Here is a 19,376-nt window from a genome sequence, read left to right on the forward strand (position 1 = left end):
TAACTGTCGCCGATTTTACGTGTTAATGTTGTACATAAAAACCTTAAGTCGAAAAGTATCATAACATGAACACATTATTTTGAGAAATTCTAAAAAACTTCTTATGCTGTATTTGAAGTTTTAAATATTTGATACACTTACAACTTTATTGTATTTAAAAATCACAAACAAAGTTTGTCCATAAAAATGTTAATACATGTACGCATTGAAATATGAAAACACAGGTTGTTTTGCTTAATCCATTTATGCCTAGTGGGCTCTCCCATCCTTCTAAATTGGATCAATTTATTTCCAAAATTAGGGATTTCGAGTATATTTATTTATATATTTAGAATATTTCTTACAGAAATACCTTTAAGCAAACAGCGCAGATCCTGATGAGACGCCGCATCATGCGTCTTTTCTGCGTCTACGCTGTTTGCCAAGGCCTTTTTTCTGGACGCTAGGCGTAGATAGGTTAAAATTGCCTACGGTGTCACGTTATGTTGTTTTTATAATACTTCAAATTTTTTAGTATCGATTTCTCGGATAATATATACCCGATAATTGTATAAATGTGGAAATTCTTTTAATAAACCTGGTAGAGCGCTGAAGTAAACATCCGAGCCCGCACACATGAACTAAGTGAGGATTGGTCATGAATTTGCATAAACGTCCCCCCTCCACCCCCCCCCCCCCCCCCTCCATGTAACTCAAGTGGGTCCGGGAAATAAATGTCCAGAGCTAAAGATATTTATTCGGCCAAAGTGTATTTCACTCATGAAAACTTGACTCTATGCGAAAAATACATAAACCAAGCTGCCTGTTCTAAAGTATAGCAGTCTTCTCTATTTTATTGGTCACTTCTCGCGCATATTTGTATAGGCACAGAACGATTCCATACCTGAAAATAGAATAGTTTCAATGCTTCAGTAATCTATGTTACTTAAAATCTCGAATCCGATATAACAAAAACACGTCGAAATAAGCATTAAAAAAGTATTAAAATGTTGACCCCGTCTTTATGTAACTGGCCTTCAATTGAAACAACTCTTTGTTGAAACTAACATAATGTATATTTTAAAGTATAATTCCGTTATTGTACATCAACATCGGATGGATGGTGGAGGTGGTGCTAGCTGTTGATGCTGTTATAATAATAGTAAGAGCTACAGTTGCAGCAATAGCAGCAGTAGCAGTGGAGTTATCTGCAAAATTAAGGGTGTCGATATCGAAATTTCATATGAATTTTTAAAACAACAACAAACTTTTAAGAATTCGTCATTTATTTATGCACAAAAAAGTATTGAGTAGATCAATATATATATAACAACAAAATAACAAAACAATAACAGTTGATTCAGCATTGTTTACAATAAATTATTTGTCATCACTTCCCGTCGAGCTGAACCCTTCGTCACTCTGTACACCAGCTTCTACAATGGTAACCATGTAACTTTCCATGACATCATCAACTTCGCTGAAGTAAGACACATTCTTTTCAAGGTCACAAACACTGCTGCAGTCGCTGTCGTCGCCGAAAGCGCTCTCTGAATCCGACATCATGGCGGCATAAATTTCATCCTGATTCAATTCACTTACGTCACGCTCTGCACACGTTTCGTCCAAAAACGCAATGTCCATGTTGCAGTATTTGAAGAACGTCCTGTTGAGCGGAACAACTCTGTCATCTTCGTCCTGACCGTCACCACGCGTCCTCGCCGGAAGTGTTAAAAACGTGTCGTCTGCGCCGTCAGCCCGCTTGCGATGATTGTAGAATTCTGAGTCTCGAATAAATCGCTTCATGACGGACAACTTTCCATGAAGCTCGTCCGGCACGAAGCTTTGTAAGTCCTTTGCAAAATGCTTAGTGACGTCACTGTTGGCGTTCAAGTTCTTACAAAGTGTCGTCTGCATGGAGAGTTTATCGGTCACCACATGACTCTTTATCAGTGCCGCCAAACGCTTAACCTTCCTTTTGACACACGAAATGGTCGCCATTTCGCAAGTAGACTTATCAACGCGTCTGACCACGAGGGAGTGCTTGTTTCGGTCGGCACCCCAGGATCGCACTCGTTTCAAGACCGATGAGTTTGCCGGCAACATTCTCCCGACGCCTTCGCAGCATTCGAAGACAATGTAACTCAAGTAATCGTCTGATGACGTTACCGTCTTTATGACATCACAAATTGTGGTTGTCTTGTCGACCGAACACGTGACTATCTTCCTATCATAGCTAACGCTTACTGCTGATTTCCCTGTTAAAAGCATGGTAAATTTATAATAATGTTTTATTCTTTTGTTGCGTGTACACCCTGTTCTGAATGTCTCAAGTTCGAACTGAGTTTAAAGGATTGAGTATGTTATCAATATATACCACGCTTCTTCCTTACTTTAATTACGCTCAAATGTGATAATTGACACGTGCCGCCACTGTCTACACAGACTTCATTGTCACGTGTCCATTGTTTCATAATTTTGCTGTAAGGGAAGCAGGCTAATAATGTTTTAATTAGAGGAACACTCACTTTAATCGATTCATTAACAATTAAATACTCGGTAATATCGCTAATAGACGTTTCAATTAAGACGCTTTGTATATAGATGAAATGTGATGAAAGGTTACTAAGTGATATGATGGCATTGATTTAGAACGTCGATTTTTAATATCAATAACGAATACAGATCAGAAATATTGATATAATTCGATACAAATGTCCATCTATTTCAGATTTATCTTGACTACTTGAAAAACTGCCCATATTTGACACGCGCCATGTTTTTCATGAAATCCTGAACGTCGAAAAGTTTCATGAATAAACATAATATTATTGTTAGAAATTCCACAGAACGACTTGTACTGTACTTACAAATATTAAATATCTGATACACTAATAACTTATGTATTTGCAATACTCACGGAGTATTGACCAATAACAAGTAAATATGCAGTGAATTATCAACAAGAAATATCTTTAAAAAAGATATACGGCGTTGATTGTGGTTGAAGTTTATGGAAGGTAAAGATTTAAATAAATGAGATCAAGTTTAGCTAATATCTTTTTCTGTGCAGTTTTTAGCTGCATCAAACGCAGTACGGGATGTTACGCGGAGTTTTCGCGGCTTATTTTACATTATTACATATTGCTGGTCATAAACCTATAGATACAAAAAAGAAAACCAAAGTCAACCGGCCACACGCGAAGTCTCCGTACATATTTTAAATATGTATACGCGCGTTCTTCGAACAAACCTGTTTGAGTGGTTTATCGGGAATTGCTACGTGTATTTGATTCGATTATTAACAGTATCGAGAATCATCGCGCTCATACTTAATACATTAGTCAATATGCTGCAATAATACATTAGTAAATATGATGGAATAATTCTTGTTAATTAATTAAAAATAATATTTATCATGGTATTGTTGAAAACACATTAAGAATCTATTATTGACATGCCATAAAATAATATCGCTGGATATCTTCATTTCACATCTTTCTGGTGGTAAAGAAAATTCCGGTTTACCTAGTTCACGCTATAGCGTCTTTATTATATAACTATTATATAACTGACCGCGAACTCCGAACAGCACAGAAGGTCTGACCTGTATATAAACTCTGACATTCAAACACACTAACCGCGAACTGACCCCTTATACCTCGCGGGTTGAAATGCAACACATTAAAGTGAGGCATCGCTTCCACTGCTCTTTATACTTTTACATATAACATGTTGACAGGAATATGGAAGTCAGTACTAAATATGAGAACATGGCCTTTAAGTACACAACGTTCTCGCGCTGAAAATCCTCTGAAAATAAAAGATGTACGCACAAACTGTATTGATGTCGAGATTGAGTGTAAAACTGTTCTATCTATAAAGCCTTTCTATTAGAGATAAAACTGTTTCATGCTGAACACGCAGTAAAACAGTGTTACAAAGACGCGGACATGTTTCCAATGTTCTAGTGGTATTATCAAATCAGCCAATGCAGTCAATGAAGTGTATTCATCTGTACTTGGCCGCGGGAAGTTTTATTTGAATTCTATTGGACGCTAACAAAGGTCAGGCTAAGGTGAAAAGCTGGCGTATACAGCTGACGCCGAAAAACACGTGTTCTTCTGCTTAAAAATGCCGACGCGACACAAATCTCCGACATATGAAAACAAGGACAGTAGGTCAGGTGAAAAAATATGTGTCCCCCAACCTCGCTCTGAAAGTGGGGCATAAAATGCCAAAAATATTACATAGCAAAATATGTATCAATTGAAATCTTATGAACAGCCCCATGCATTAAGCACGTGATATATTTTGTACTCTCTAAATAGAAACAAATAATGCAACTAATTAAAAAAATCCACGTTAATATACATAGAACATTTTACTTGAATATTAAACTAAATTATGATATGTGTTTTAATTGCCGTAATATGCAATTAAATTACCATTCATTTTCCGGGTACTTCCGCTCATGCAGACGCCGTCGTGTGTTGTGTTGAAATGTCATGCGTCGCCTTACGTTGATTTACATTGTCGAGCGTCATGTTCAGAGTGCAGAATCAGAATTCAGGGGTTTACACACGGGCTGGAAAGAATGTAAACTTACTGTTAAGAACTTTATTTTTGCTTTTTTAAGCAAGAACACATGCTTATTAGATACAGTAATTCTGTTGCATTTCACACTGCCACAAGCAGCATACAAATCTGTCTTTTATGCACTACCGGTCTAAAACCCATTCATGCCTAGCGGACTCTCCCATTCTTCTAAGTTGGATCCATTTATTTACAAAATTAGGGATGTCTAGTATATGGATTTCTATATTTAGAATATTTCTTACAGCAATCCATTTAAGCAAACAGCGCAGATCCTGATGAGACGCCGCATCATGCGGCGTCTCATCTGGGTCTACGCTGTTTGCCAAGGCCTTTTTTCTAGACGCTAGGCATAATACCTTTAAGCAAACATCGCAGATCCTGATGAGACGTCGCATCATGCGACGTCTTTTCTGGGTCTACGCTGTTTGCCAAGGCCTTTTTTTCTGGACGCTAGGCATAGATGGGTTAAAATTGCCTACGGTGTCACGTTATGTTTTTTTATAATACTTCAAAATTTTTAATTTCGATTTCTCTGATAATATATACCCGATAATTGTATTAATGTGGAAATTCTTTTAATTAACCTGGTAGAGCGCTGAAGTAAACATCCGAGCCCGCACACATGAACTAAGTGAGGATTGGTCATGAATTTGCATAAACGTCCCCCCTCCACCCTCCACCTCCCCCCTCCATTTAACTCAAAGTGGGGCGGGGAAATAAGTGTCCAGAGCTAGAGCTAAAGATATTTATTAGGCCAAAGTGTATTTCACTCATGACAACTTGACTCTATGCGAAAAATACATAAACCAAGCTGCCTGTTCTAAAGTATAGCAGTCTTCTCTATTTTATTGGTCACTTCTAGCGCATATTTGTATAGGAACAGAACGATCCCATACCTGAAAATAGAATAGTTTCAATGCTTCAGTAATCTATGTTACTAAAATCTCGAATCCGATATAACAAAAACACGTCGAAATAAGCATTAAAAAAGTATTAAAATGTTGACCCCGTCTTTATGTAGCTGGCCTTCAATTGAAACCACTCTTTGTTGAAACTAACATAATGTATATTTTAAAGTATAATTCCGTTAGTGTACATCAACATCGGATGGATGGTGGAGGTGGTGCTAGCTGTTGATGCTGTTATAATAATAGTAAGAGCTACAGTTGCAGCAATAGCAGCAGTAGCAGTGGAGTTATCTGCAAAATTAAGGGTGTCGATATTGAAATTTCATATGAATTTTTAAAACAACAACACACTTTTAAGAATTCGTCATTTATTTATGCACAAAAAAGTATTGAGTAGATCAATATATGTAAAACAACAAAATAACAAAACAATAACAGTTGATTCAGCATTGTTTACAATAAATTATTTGTCATCACTTCCCGTCGAGCTGAACCCTTCGTCACTCTGTACACCAGCTTCTACAATGGTAACCATGTAACTTTCCATGACATCATCAACTTCGCTGAAGTCAGACACATTCTTTTCAAGGTCACAAACACTGCTGCAGTCGCTGTCGTCGCCGAAAGCGCTCTCTGAATCCGACATCATGGCGTCATAAAATATATACTGATTCAATTCACTTACGTCACGTTCTGCACACGTTTCGTCCAAAAACGCAATGTCCATGTTGCAGTATTTGACGAACGTCCTGTTGAGAGGAACAACTCTGTCATCTTCGTCCTGACCGTCACCACGCGTCCTCGCCGGAAGTGTTAAAAACGTGTCGTCTGCGCCGTCAGCCCGCTTGCGATGATTGTAGAATTCTGAGTCTCGAATAAATCGCTTCATGATGGACAACTTTCCATGAAGCTCGTCCGGCACGAAGCTTTGTATGTCCTTTGCAAAATGCTTTGTGACGTCACTGTTGGCGTTCAAGTTCTTACAAAGTGTCGTCTGCATGGAGAGTTTATCGGTCACCACATGACTCTTTATCAGTGCCGCCAAACGCTTAACCTTCCTTTTGACACACGAAATGGTCGCCATTTTGCAAGTAGACTTATCAACGCGTCTGACCACGAGGGAGTGCTTGTTGCGGTCGGCACCCCAGGATCGCACTCGTTTCAAGACCGATGAGTTTGCCGGCACCATTCTCTCGACGCCTTCGCAGCATTCGAAGACAATGTAACTCCAGTAATCGTCTGATGACGTTACCGTCTTGATGACATCACAAATTTTGGTTGTCTTGTCGACCGAACACGTGACTAACTTCCTATCATAGCTAACGCTTACTGCTGATTTCCCTGTTAAAAGCATGGTTAATTTATAATAATGTTTTATTCTTTTGTTGCGTGTACACCCTATGTTCTGAATGTCTCGAGTTCGAACTGAGTTTAAAGGATTGAGTATGTAATCAATATATACCACGCTTCTTCCTTGCTTTAATTACGCGCTCAAATGTGATAATTGACACGTGTCGCCACTGTCTACACAGACTTCATTGTCACGTGTCCATTGTTTCATAATTTTGCTGTAAGGGAAGCGGGCTATTAATGTTTTAATTAGAGGAACACTCACTTTTATCGATTCATTAACAATTAAATACTCGGTAATATCGCTAAAAGACGTTTCAATTAAGACGCTTTGTATATAGATGAAATGTGATGAAAGGTTACTAAGTGATATGATGGCATTGATTTAGAACGTCGATTTTTAATATCAATAACGAATACAGACCGGGGATATTGATATAATTCGATACAACTATCCATCTATTTCAGATTTATCTTGACTACTTGAAAAACTGCCCATATTTGACACGCGCCATGTTTTTCATGAAAACCTGAACGTCGAAAAGTCTCATGAATTAACATAATATTATTGTTAGAAATTCCACAGAACGACTTACAAATATTAAATATCTGATACACTAATAACTTATGTTTTCGCAATACTCACTGAGGGCTTTTGACCAATAACAAGTAAATACGCAGTGAATTATCAAAACACGTGTTCTTCTGCTTAAAATTGCCGACGCGACACAAATCTTCGACATATGAAAACAAGAACAGTAGGTCAGGTGCAAAAATCTATGTGTCCCCGTACCTCGCTCTGAAAGGGGGACATAAAATGCCAAAAATATTACATAGCAAAATATGTATCAAATGAAATCTTATGAACAGCCCCATGCATTAAGCGCGTGATATATTTTGTACTCTCTAAATAGACACAAATAATGCAACTAATTAAAAAAATCCACATCAACATACATAGAACATTTTACTTGAATATTAAACTAAATTATGATATGCGTTTTAATTGCCGTAATATGCAATTCAATTACCATTAATTTTCCGGGTACTTCCGCTCATGCAGACGCCGTCGTGTGTTGTGTTGAAATGTCATGCGTCGCCTTACGTTGATTTACATTGTCGAGCGTCGTGTTCAGAGTGCAGAATCAGCGGGATTTTCAGGGGTTTACACACGGGCTGGAAAGAATGTAAACTTACTGTTAAGAACTTTATTTTTGCTTTTTTAAACAAGAACACATGCTTATTAGATAAAGTAATTCTGATGTATTCCACACTGCCATAAGCAGCATACAACTCTGTCTTATATGCACTACCGGTAGTTGGAATTCTTAAGAAACATTGTTTCCACAAAGTCACGTGATCCTGCTGCCTGATGTTGCATTGTAATGTCAATTTTCGATAGTCAGACTCGAAGAGAGACAGGCGACATTTCACGTGACGGTAAAAAGTTTTTTTCTCAATTCCTTCAGGACAAGTATGATCGGTAGATAGCTAGTGTTTAGGATTCACAGCGAAGAATACAACACCAACCAAAAATAACATGTTTTAAAAATATTTAATTCGTCCAAAACTGTCCATGTTGCTTAACCAGGGTGAAGGATCACGTGACTTTGTGGGTACCGGTAAGTGGTGCTTTTTTCGAATAACTTTGTAAAACTTTTTTTCTTTAGAATTTCAGCTAGTGCATAAAAGACAGATTTTTATACTGCCTATGTCAATGTGAAATATATCAGAATTACTTCATTTAATATGCATGTGTTCTTGTTTTAACAAATGTATGTGCACTGCATTCATTTATACAATCAAATACCTAGAATTCTAGGTCTTTGATACTATTATGCTTCACGCAACGTGAATGATCTTTTTTCGATCTCAACGCGAAACCTTTCTGGGCCGAGGTCGGGTAAAATTTTATGTGAGACTAAACATTAATCCGGACGCCGCCCTAAGCTACAAAATGACCCGGTGACCGTGAGATCATCGGCCGGGCGCTAGCCCAATGATCGGAAAAATACGTCGTCCACAGATCGGACGGTGATCGGTATGTATTTGTGACTGACGTCAACTGTGTCACTCATCGGACGGCGGACGACTCCGACGTGCCCAGTCGTCCCGATGCATTGAGATCGGACACATCACCCGGCGATTGGATTATTTCTGACCGAGGCATAAACCAACTTTTAGTGAACTGTACTAAAGTCCAACTTGTTGACGCTCTCCAATATTAAGATACTTTTTATATTGGGAATATTTGGAGCAAAGAATGTAGCCCATTTAAAAAGTATTTCTTAATTCTTTGCGCGTCTTATAAATAAGACTAACTGTACAAATGAACTCGTGCAACGGTACAAGAAATCTTACTTATATATCTCATTTTTCATTCTTTCTTGACAATTATTATGAACTATTTGATACTTATTATGTTTAACAACAATTGTTATGTTTGATTATTCAACATGCATATCTTCAAATAAATACAATATTGAACAAAGTTCTTTCTTACACAATGGGGCCGTTTTGACCAACTTTAAAACTTCTTTGGGGCCGTTTTGACCAAAGTGGGGCCGTTTTGACTATTTTTACGGGGGCTCGTTTTGACTGGGGCCGTTTTGGCTAGCTCCCAAGAAAGACAACTTTTGTTAACCCGTTCGTGGATTTTCGATTTTGATACGGACGAAAGCGGAAATTAGTAAACAAAAATGGCGCTAACATCAAACTAAGGTCCTAGGCATTTTTAAGTTTCCTTTTTCATCGTGTACCTTTTTACGCTTAAAATTACATGTAAGATTGATTTAAAAGAAGTTTAATTTATTATTATTCTTTGTATCCTTCATAATTAAATATATTTATATATAATTATAGCGTGCAGTTCATTTCAAGCAACATAATTTCGCGACGTATTCTACATTTTTTTATGTGATCACTTTAGGATAGGTCGTAGACCACAGTAGACACACACTCTCTCGGAACCGCGGACGCCTTCTTGATCTCCACCACGCTAAATTCAGAAAACAACGAACCTGCAATCATAAAAACACATTCACTGCACACGAGTAGTCTGAAACTTACATTTAAGATAAAAAAAGAGCATATGGAACCTGTACAGGTGATACTAATGACAAAAATGAAAGAATGACAAGGCCCCAAAAAAGGGGCTTCAAAATCAACTTTTTACCATGTACAAAAGTGGCTGGGGACGAATGAAACGTAATGATAGCCTGCTTTTTGAATGATATTTTTACACGCAAAACATAGCACAACCCATCAAACCATGAATAAATACCAGGTATCCAGGTGGTTTTCGCGCAATAATTCATAGCGTGACCCTACTAGCAATTCCAGCTTAAAAAGAACCCAAAATACAATATGCCTACCGCAGTTGCCCTTCCTGAGTAACAAAGAACACAACAACAACAAGAGGTCATGACCCCACAGTTTCGCATTTGAAAATGGTCATATTCTTGGGATTTAATGCAATTTGGGGGTACAATAAGACCTATTACCCTCAAATTTGACATTGAAACCAACCCTTTCCCAATATTTCACTTTTTGACTGGGGCCAATTCGCATATTTCTGCTTCCTTCCGTGTACTGCTACCATAAGTCTCTACCGCCACTCCAGTCTCCACTTTTCTAAATTTACTGAAGATAATACATCTTAGATTCTTAAATTGAGAAACGGTTGTTAAAATGTCGTGGATTTTTTAAATGACGCACTGAATGTTCTTGTTATTTTGATAACATTAGTTTGAAATACTTATAGCAAAATATTTTTTTATACAGTCGATTGGTGTATTACTATACTACTATAGCTAAGGACTTCGAGTCTCATTTCAACGTAAACACCATGCATTCAGTAATTAAACCGTTAAACCTAGATAGACACATGTCTTTCCTATTGAAACATGCCAGCGGTTTTAAATTTCCGAAAAATATTATTTGTTTACAGCGCGAATTTCATGTACACTGATTCAGCCATTACCGGATCGCTTAGGTCTTTATCGGATAACATGTGTATCGTGTTATTTATTGAAATTTGACTCAGCATTTGTAAAAAATAATTGCAATATATGTACATTTCCAGAAAGGAAATTCATTTCTTCGTTTAATAAGACCAAATTCATGGAAATCGCTGCAAAATTGATGAATTAATTGCTGTTCAAAGCGATGCACCCTATATTCAGGTCATTTTGAGTTGAATCTATATATAGATTTGATCGCGGAAAATATGTTTTCAGAGAAATCGATTTTTCGTTATAATTTGATTGTTTTTCATTAAAAATGATGTTTTTACTTATTAATTTCATAGCCACACGCTTACCACATGGATAACTTCAATTGAGTTTATATTTATTTTGAGACAATCCCCACATTCCTGAATATGGGTCAACACATGTCCGTAATTCACTAAATCCCGAGTTTCATGCTTATTTTATATGGTACGCATCAATTTGGTTTCTGAGCATTCTTACTTTTGTAAAGGACACATAATACTAAAATATTACATCAATGAACATTATGTTTACCAAACAAAATCTGCAAAATTCAAGAAACCATTTGTCTGCACTTTTCCTGTCGTCACAAAAACGGTGCGTACATAACGTGACCTTGTTTTGCTTTCGAAAAAAGAAACAGTTGTAAACATTGACACACATCAACAAAAACATGAATCGACTTAACAACGATAGGCTTTTTGTATTCAATTAAAAGAAAACTATAAATCTTAACATAAATGAAAGTATTTTGCAAAAAACGTTATAGCTATCCGTTACTCACTAAAATCCGCTATACACCAATCGACTGTATTGAAGTTACAATGTATGTAACTGTGACAATCCTATTGTGTTTTGGCTACATCATAGCACATACCCTTGACCAAACACGTTTGTGTAGCATCCAGTTTGTTTCTTTCTTGCAGCATTCTGTTGAGTGTTGAAATCATTGAGATTGTCCATCTATCTACAACTTCATGATGGCCACTTCATCTCCGGATGAGAGGACTATCTTCATCAGTGGTGTGAAGGTTGTGTTCCCATGCAAGCCTTACCCGTCACAGTTCAGCATGATGGATAAGGTAATGTGTGTTCCAGTGCAAGCCTTACCCGTCACAGTTCAGCATGATGGATAAGGTAATGCAAGTCTCCAGTTGCAATGTCACTGGATTGTAACTTAGCGATTATTTTAACATTATCTATTTAACATTTGAAAAATCATTTATTTACAAAAAGAACATTTTTATGGTGTGGCCTTATGTTAACAAAAGCAACTATTTAATGGTGTGGCCTTATTACCAGTTATTAATTTACCCAGCCAACTTCCCCACGTATTGTCAAGCCGATAGGCCAAAATGTCATTTATTAATTACATTACACCTGCTAAAGTTACGCATCTTACCATGTATTACATTCAACCGTCTAGTGTTATATGGGTATATAAACAGTAACTTTTTGTATTAGACAGGACAGTCCACGATAGACCACTGAACAGAGTGGTTATAATTTCTTGTTGTTGCATCCAGGCCTGCTAGTTTTGCAGATATAATAAAATTGGTGCTTGACATTCAATCAAAATTTAGTGTGTGTCATAAATTAAACCAACATCTACATCACAGAAAATACCTGATTGTAAAAACTAGGCCCCGTGTTCACAAAACAATTTTGCAATCGAAATTCGATTTTAACTGACATCGATTTTCATTTTTGCCTATCAACTACAATGGAAATCCATTTTCAATTACAAGCCAAATCGATTTTCGATTGCAAAAAAATGTTTTGTGAACACGGGTCAGATTTTCGCAAAGAGACTCCCTTTAAACAAAAAATACAATAAAATTGGAAATTGCTTTCCCTGATTAACCTGTTAAAACTGCATAGGCTAATTGGGCATAAAACTGTATACACATACTTATAAGCCCCAGTTTCCTAAAGCAAGTTTCATTTGTTTCAGTTTTGTCTGCATGAAGATCATACCTTGAACGTCTTGTACCAATAAAAAGATAGTATAAAACAGTCAAGTCAGATAGGAGGGTTCAGATGGCAAATTTAATTAAACCCCTACAAACGAAGTTAAGGGGGGTATATAGGAGTGAACTTGTCTGTCGGTCGGTCGGTCTGTCTATCGGTCGGTCGGTCCGTGTCCGCTCTCTAATTCAAGTAGTTTTCATCCAATCTTCACCAAACTTGGTCAGAAGTTGTATAGAGTTGATGTCTAGGCCAAGTTTGAACATGGGCCCTGCCGGGTAAAAAACTAGGTCACGGGGTCACTTAGTGCGTTTTAAACATTCAGCATGTTGTCCGCTCTCTAATTCAAGTAGTTTTTATCCGATCTTCACCAAACTTGGTCAGAAGTTTTATCTAGATAATCTTAAGGCCAAGTTGGAACACATGGGCCATGCCGGGTCAAAAACTAGGTCTCAGGGTCACTTAGTGCATTTTAAACATTGAGCATGGTATCCACTGTTTTTTGTGAAGACAACATGCTAAATATTCTCTGTCAATGTGGCATGTGAGGGTTTTCGTCACGTCTGTGACAAAGCTCTAGTTCATTTTTATTGTATGCAGAAAATCAATTTTTTTGAATCTGCTTTAGTCTTTTAATTTTTTTTACTGACTTCCTTGACTTGTGCAGGTCATCAAGGGTCTTGAGCGGCGGCAGAACAGTTTGCTGGAGTCTCCAACTGGCAGTGGTAAAAGCCTTGCACTGCTTTGCTCTGCCTTGGCCTGGCAGAATGCTCAACATGAGAGGATCACACAGGATGCCATGAGACAGCAGTCAGGTAGGGTGGCTGAGATGCTTATTATCCCCCGTCATAGGCGGAGGGATATTGTTTTGGCGTTGTCCGTCTGTCCTTCCGTCTTTCCGTCCGTCTTTCCGTCCATTCCAGAGCCATACCTTGGAAGTGCTTTGGCGGATTTCATTAAAAATTGGTATCAGTATGCATATGTATAAGAGGATGATGCACGCCAAATGGCATTGTACACCATCAGTTTATAACAGAGTTATGGCCCTTTGTATCTTGAACAAATGTTTTTTGTGTGTGTCCGGAGCCATATCTTAGAAGTGCTTTGGCAGATTTCATTGAAACTTGGCATGAGTATATAAATGGATAAGAGGGTGATGCACGCCAAATGGCATTGTACATCATCCTTTAATAACAGAGTTATGGCCCTTTGTAACTTGAACAAATGCTTTTTTAAGTGTCAAATATAATACTTTTGTGTCCAGAAGCATATTGGAGGGGGATATCAATTTAACGAATTTGCTTGTTGATCCCGGCTTTGAAGCCACTGTAATTAATCTAGCTCGAAAAAACTTGGTCGAATGTTTATCATGACAATTTCTAGGCCATTTTTCGAATCTTGTTCAGGTCAGGTCAAAGGCTTTGTCACCAGGTCAAGTCTTGGACATTTGGCGGACCTTGAACTCAGTTGAGCAATTGAGAGCCTATTGGGCACTTTTTAAATTGATTATGAATTTAATTTCAAAGGAAGACGTTAATTATCTTATTCAATCCTTAATGAATATAAATAAAGCTTTAGCATAGTCACGAATGCATCATACTATTTAATTTTCCGCTGCTTTTATCAAGTATGTTTTAAAAGTGGAATGTGAGGATTTTAGTAGTTTAAATTTTCTCTACATTTGAAGATTGATCCAATTGAAGTTTAGAGCTTTATCTATGGTATTACTTTTGAATACTACTGCAAAATCAGGACATTCCATTGAGTTGACTGGGACATAGGATCTTGTTTCTTTGATGCAGTTCTTGTTGCTTTAATGCTGTAAATTAATTGAAATTTAACCTTTTACTTATCATGTGTTTATTTCTTTATGTTTTACTTGATGTCTTAATGTCAGAAAGACCATTTTTTCTCTCAGAGGGGCCATAAAGTTTCATTATTATGTCTTTCCCGATTGCATGTGTGTTAAGTTAATCAGGGACTCATTTTCTAATCAGGGACGACACTTTCCTCTGTTTTAGGTCTGAAGAGACTTACTTTAAACATACAATTCCATATAAACAGAAAGTGTTGTCCCAGAACAGCTGATGCTTAGTGCACAGACTTATCTGGAATGACATTTCAAGCATGTGTACTAAGCCAAGTTTTTCACACAATAAGTGTCTTACCCTGCAGTACATGTTTGACTGGTTTGCTTTCAGATGCCTGTTACCCTGCAGTACATGTTTGACTGGTTTGCTTTCAGATGCCTGTTACCCTGCAGTACATGTTTGACTGGTTTGCTTTCAGATGCCTGTTACCCTGCAGTACATGTTTTACTGGTTTGCTTTCAGATGCCTGTTGCAAGTCCTGTCAGTGCAAGACCAACAAGTCTGACAGGAAGGTAGATACCACTTTGCAAACAGGCAAGTTTCTTTGTCAGGGTATTCACATTGTGTTATTAAAGAACTTAACCCCAAAATAAGTTTCAAGTGAATAGTATGTTAAGAACAAAAAATATTTTTGGCAAAAATGTTCACGGAAAATAGTATATTAACTTACAAACAAAGGAAATCTTTCAGTTAATATCCAGGTTATATCATTGAATTACTCCAAGCTTTGGTACATCTACATGTTATATGTTAAAGATCCCAAGGAATACTAATCTAAGCTATGCATATGGGCTTGTTTACACTTTTTATTAATTCGTATGATTCTTGTTAGACGGCTTCTAGGATTGACTGAAGACTTTTATGTCAGCACTGTATGCACACCGTAAGGCATACTGACGATGCATTATAATGCACCATCACTTGCTAATGTGAAAGTCACTTTACAAGTTCCTTATACCAGTAATTGCACGGTACATATCATATTGACACAGCTCTGCATGTTTAAGTATTAATTTATAGATTGACAATTTTGTGTGTGCAGGTGAGGGTTAATAATCACCTATTCATAACTGTTTTTACCATGTGACAGAAGCTGCCAATGGTGTGGATAACCCCATAGAACTAAGTGATGAAGAGGATTTCAAACCAGCCAAGAAACCCTCTCCAAAACTGGTAGGCTTATCATGTAGAGGGCTTTATTTCCCTCCATTTTTAGAAAACAGCTATTTGGAAATTTAGTTGGGAATAAATTAATTTGTACTCTCCAGTAATTGATCTTTTCTGCCAAGGGGGGAAGGGATATAATATTGGCGCTGTCCGTCAGTCTGTTGGCCCGTCTGTCTGTCTGTCACAAAACGTTTTAGGGCTATATCTAAGAAACTTTATAAGATATCAACATGAAACTTCATAGGAATTAAAAAGAATTACCCTACACTTAATAATTGTTTATGACTACCATATATCAAGGGATTTGCACCCAACCATAAACAAAATTTATTTGGCAGGAGATATCAATTACAATTTTTTTTTTATTAAATGGTTTAAAGGGAAGAGAATAATATTCTTGTTTTTTTACTGGAGCTTTTTCAATCCAATTTTTACATTTATCAATATAAAGCATTTAATGATAAATCAAAACATGCCAATATCTGTGAAAAGGTTCCTCTAAGAGTCACAATTTATGTGTATGTATCATGTGTAAAGAACTGTAAAAAATAAATAAACGTGAAACACTGTTGGCACTAATTTCTACTTAATTGATATGATTTGAACATTTAGAAATATGCTTCAAGAATCATGCTTTGCATTGAAATGAGAGGACGTAAACTTAACTCTAAATCCATCATCCTTCAATGAAAAATACAGTATTGTTTGTTTATTAAATAAACTTGTTTGTTATACACACTCACTAACTATTAAACTGTTCATTATCCTGTAGCAATTCTGCACAGGCCAATCTTGGAGAATAATTTTGGCCACGACTGGTTTTGTTATTAGAAGATACTTCCTTTTAACAAATTATTCCATACAAGAGGAAAGTGTCTTCCCAGACCGAGGCTGCATTGTATTAATGTACACCATTAAAATATGACTTTATAGTTGTAAGCAGCAGCGTTTGTGGAGTAAATTAATATACCGGTATGTATGGCATGTTCATTTTGCAGCCTGAAGTTAAAAAGCGTGGCTATGTTACTATTGCCTATGAGGAATCTGGTGACTGCACGTGTGGGACTGGGGAGGCTGCCCAGAAACGGAGGGAGAAGTAAGGAACTCAACTTGAGAAATTATATACACCTTTTAAATTCAGTTTCAAACACTTCAAGTAAATTGTGCCACCTTGGAAGTACCGGTATTGTTTTGTTAATATATCTGCATGTCTAAGAAGAATTGATGCCAGAGGTTGCAGACATTAAAGACTGTTTGTGTTTGTTTTGGAAAAGACTGAAGTACACATTTTTTGATTGTTTTCTAATAAAGAAATAATCAACGGGTAACCGTTGGTTATTGCGGTAATAACCAACGGTATAGAGTTCCGATGCGTAGGAATTAAACCACGAGGGCGTAGCCCGAGTGGTTTGATAACAAGCATCGGAACGACATACCATTGGTTATTACCGCAATAACCAACGCTTACACGTAGATTATTTCGATTCTAACACGATTTCATGAATAAGTTATCTGCGATTTAACGGTTATAAATGAGAATTATATTAACTAAATGTCCTCCAATTTTCCGCGAAAACGTGACGTCACCACAACAATCAAAATAAAATGACGTCGTCTTCATTCATAAACAGTGTGCGAACAATCAAAGTGATGTCATACTTATATCTGTTGGTATATCGGGGTAATAACCCACGGTAGTTTTCCTTCTTTGTATATAGAAAACAAGTCACATGCCGTGGTAGAATTGTCTATCATTGCCTGTGGCTATTTACAAATATATATGGGTTTTGCTCTGTGAAAAAGGGGTTAAATGCATAAGTGTTGTCCAAGATAAGCCTGGCTAATCAGAGACGACACTTTCCGCTTTTATGATATTTATTGTTTCTAGAAAGTCTCTTTTTAGCAACAATCAAGTTAAAGCGTAAAGGTTTGTCCCTGATAAGCCTGTGAGGACTGCGCTGGCTAATCTGGGACGACACTGCACGCACATGCATTAAAGCCCATATTTACAGAGGATGGCACATTTGGTATGGTTGACATGGACCAATGGTAATGGACAAACACAAACGGAAAAGAAGAAAAAGATGTAGCACATAAAGTTTACACAACATCAAACATACAATTTTTAACCAGGTTTTCCGAAGGAAAAATCTGGTTATTAGATTGGTGAATGTCGGCGGGCGGGCGTTCTGGTGGGCTGGCGGGCGGGCGGAACAAGCTTGTTCGGGCCATAACTTTGTCATTCATAGTGAGATATTAAAATCATTTGGCACATTTGTTCACCATCATTAGACGGTGTGTCGCGCGAAAGAATTACGTCGATATCTCCAAGGTCAAGGTCTCATTTTGAGTACAAAGGTCAAAAATGGCCTTAAATGAGCTTGTCCAGCCAAAACTATGTGATTCATTGTGAGATTTTAAAATCATTTGGCACATTTGTTCACCATCTTTGGACGGTGTGTCGTGCAAAAGAATTAGGTCAATATCTCCATGGTCAAGGTCACCACGACTAAAACTAGATTGATTTTGAAACAAAGGGGGTAACTTTGATCAGTAACAATGCACATTTTGAGTTGGTCTCCCTTTTTCACACTTTTTTTCCAAATTGAAATCAAGGTCGCCACGAGTAAAAATAGATTGAATCTTATGCAAGGGGGTAACAATGCACATTTTGAATTGTCTCCCTTTATCAGACTTTTTTTTCAAATTGAAAACCTGGTTTTGTGACAACTTTGTCCCTTGTTAATCAGTCACATTGGAAATTTCAATTTCTCAATAATCTCAATCATACATCTTTCCACTTCTATGTCGAGGGTGGTGGTGAATAAAATGTGTTCTTGACAAGAAGCCATCTTATAAGTGTGCATAATATGTGTGATTCCATTGCCAAAACAAAAAAAACGACTTCTCATTCTCAGGTGCTTAGCATGATTTGACAAACGATTCACAGATGTATGCCTTGGGCGGTGCTCTATGAAAACTGTTCCAATATCCAACTGTAATATCCCTTGTGTCAAAACTGCCCCAACTGTGGGGTGTACGAGTTGTAAATAGTCTTTATATAGGGAATACCTCTGAAATCTCTAAAATTAGGGAAAATCTTCGTGTATGAAACCGCAAAGCCCAGGGCTTTCACATCTGTAATGCAGTGTCATTTAGCGCTGCAGTATGTACCTAATTCCAATCATTTTGTCTTAAAATCAAACACGCCCTTGTGGTCGCATTTATTACAAATAAAGATCTTTGAAACAGCAAGGGCTTTGGTGATGCCTCTGGGGTCAAAGATAGCCCGCCCTAGAAGAAAATGATATGTATTATACAGCATAGAATCTAAACCATGAAAGGCATAGAGGTGTAAATATTGGAAGGTAACATTGCATAACTAAAAAAATACCCAAGATTGGTTGACAAAACTTGGTATGTAGATAGTGGGCCATATTGATAAAAATGCATGCTGTTCAAGTTTGTTGTTGTGGTTGCTATGGTTACAGATGCTATGGATACAAGAATAACTGAATACTAAAATCTAGCTGCTGCAACAA

The 19,376-nt window shown here is 37.2% G+C and overlaps 2 protein-coding genes across 7 annotated transcripts in view; one reads left to right on the plus strand and one right to left on the minus strand.

Moving 5' to 3' along the window:
* Positions 1-1,253: 1,253 nt before the first annotated feature.
* On the minus strand, positions 1,254-6,713 carry LOC127840163 (uncharacterized). Its single transcript, XM_052368657.1, has 2 exons — positions 6,541-6,713; positions 1,254-1,950 (listed from the first exon to the last, which is right to left on the minus strand). The coding sequence occupies exons 1-2, from the start codon at positions 6,673-6,675 to the stop codon at positions 1,360-1,362; spliced, it is 726 nt and encodes a 241-aa protein (XP_052224617.1). The 5' UTR covers positions 6,676-6,713; the 3' UTR covers positions 1,254-1,359.
* Positions 2,179-19,376, plus strand: part of LOC127840121 (Fanconi anemia group J protein homolog) — an 85,642-nt gene continuing 68,444 nt past the window's right edge. For 3 of the 6 annotated variants that reach the window (XM_052368590.1, XM_052368614.1, XM_052368622.1), the window contains exons 1-6: positions 9,506-9,557; positions 11,755-11,910; positions 13,464-13,611; positions 15,130-15,201; positions 15,758-15,840; positions 16,833-16,930. In XM_052368590.1, the coding sequence (XP_052224550.1) occupies positions 11,806-11,910; positions 13,464-13,611; positions 15,130-15,201; positions 15,758-15,840; positions 16,833-16,930 (506 nt within the window). In that variant the 5' untranslated portion in view covers positions 9,506-9,557; positions 11,755-11,805. Of the gene's footprint in view, positions 2,252-9,505; positions 9,618-11,754; positions 11,966-13,463; positions 13,612-15,129; positions 15,202-15,757; positions 15,841-16,832; positions 16,931-19,376 lie in introns of those variants that run through there. The other 3 variants (XM_052368605.1, XM_052368600.1, XM_052368624.1) reach the window with 3 other exon arrangements.

Source organism: Dreissena polymorpha, chromosome 1, assembly GCF_020536995.1.
Source record: "Dreissena polymorpha isolate Duluth1 chromosome 1, UMN_Dpol_1.0, whole genome shotgun sequence".
Lineage (NCBI taxonomy): Eukaryota > Metazoa > Mollusca > Bivalvia > Myida > Dreissenidae > Dreissena > Dreissena polymorpha.

Coding starts and splice junctions, on each gene's coding strand:
- LOC127840163 (XM_052368657.1), bottom strand. CDS start 6,675: ATGGTGCCGGCAAACTCATCGGTCTTGAAACGAGTGCGATCCTGGGGT. Junction 1,951..6,540: donor TTTCGTGTGTCAAAAGGAAG/GTTAAGCGTTTG, acceptor GTCAAAAGGAAG/GTTAAGCGTTTGGCGGCACT.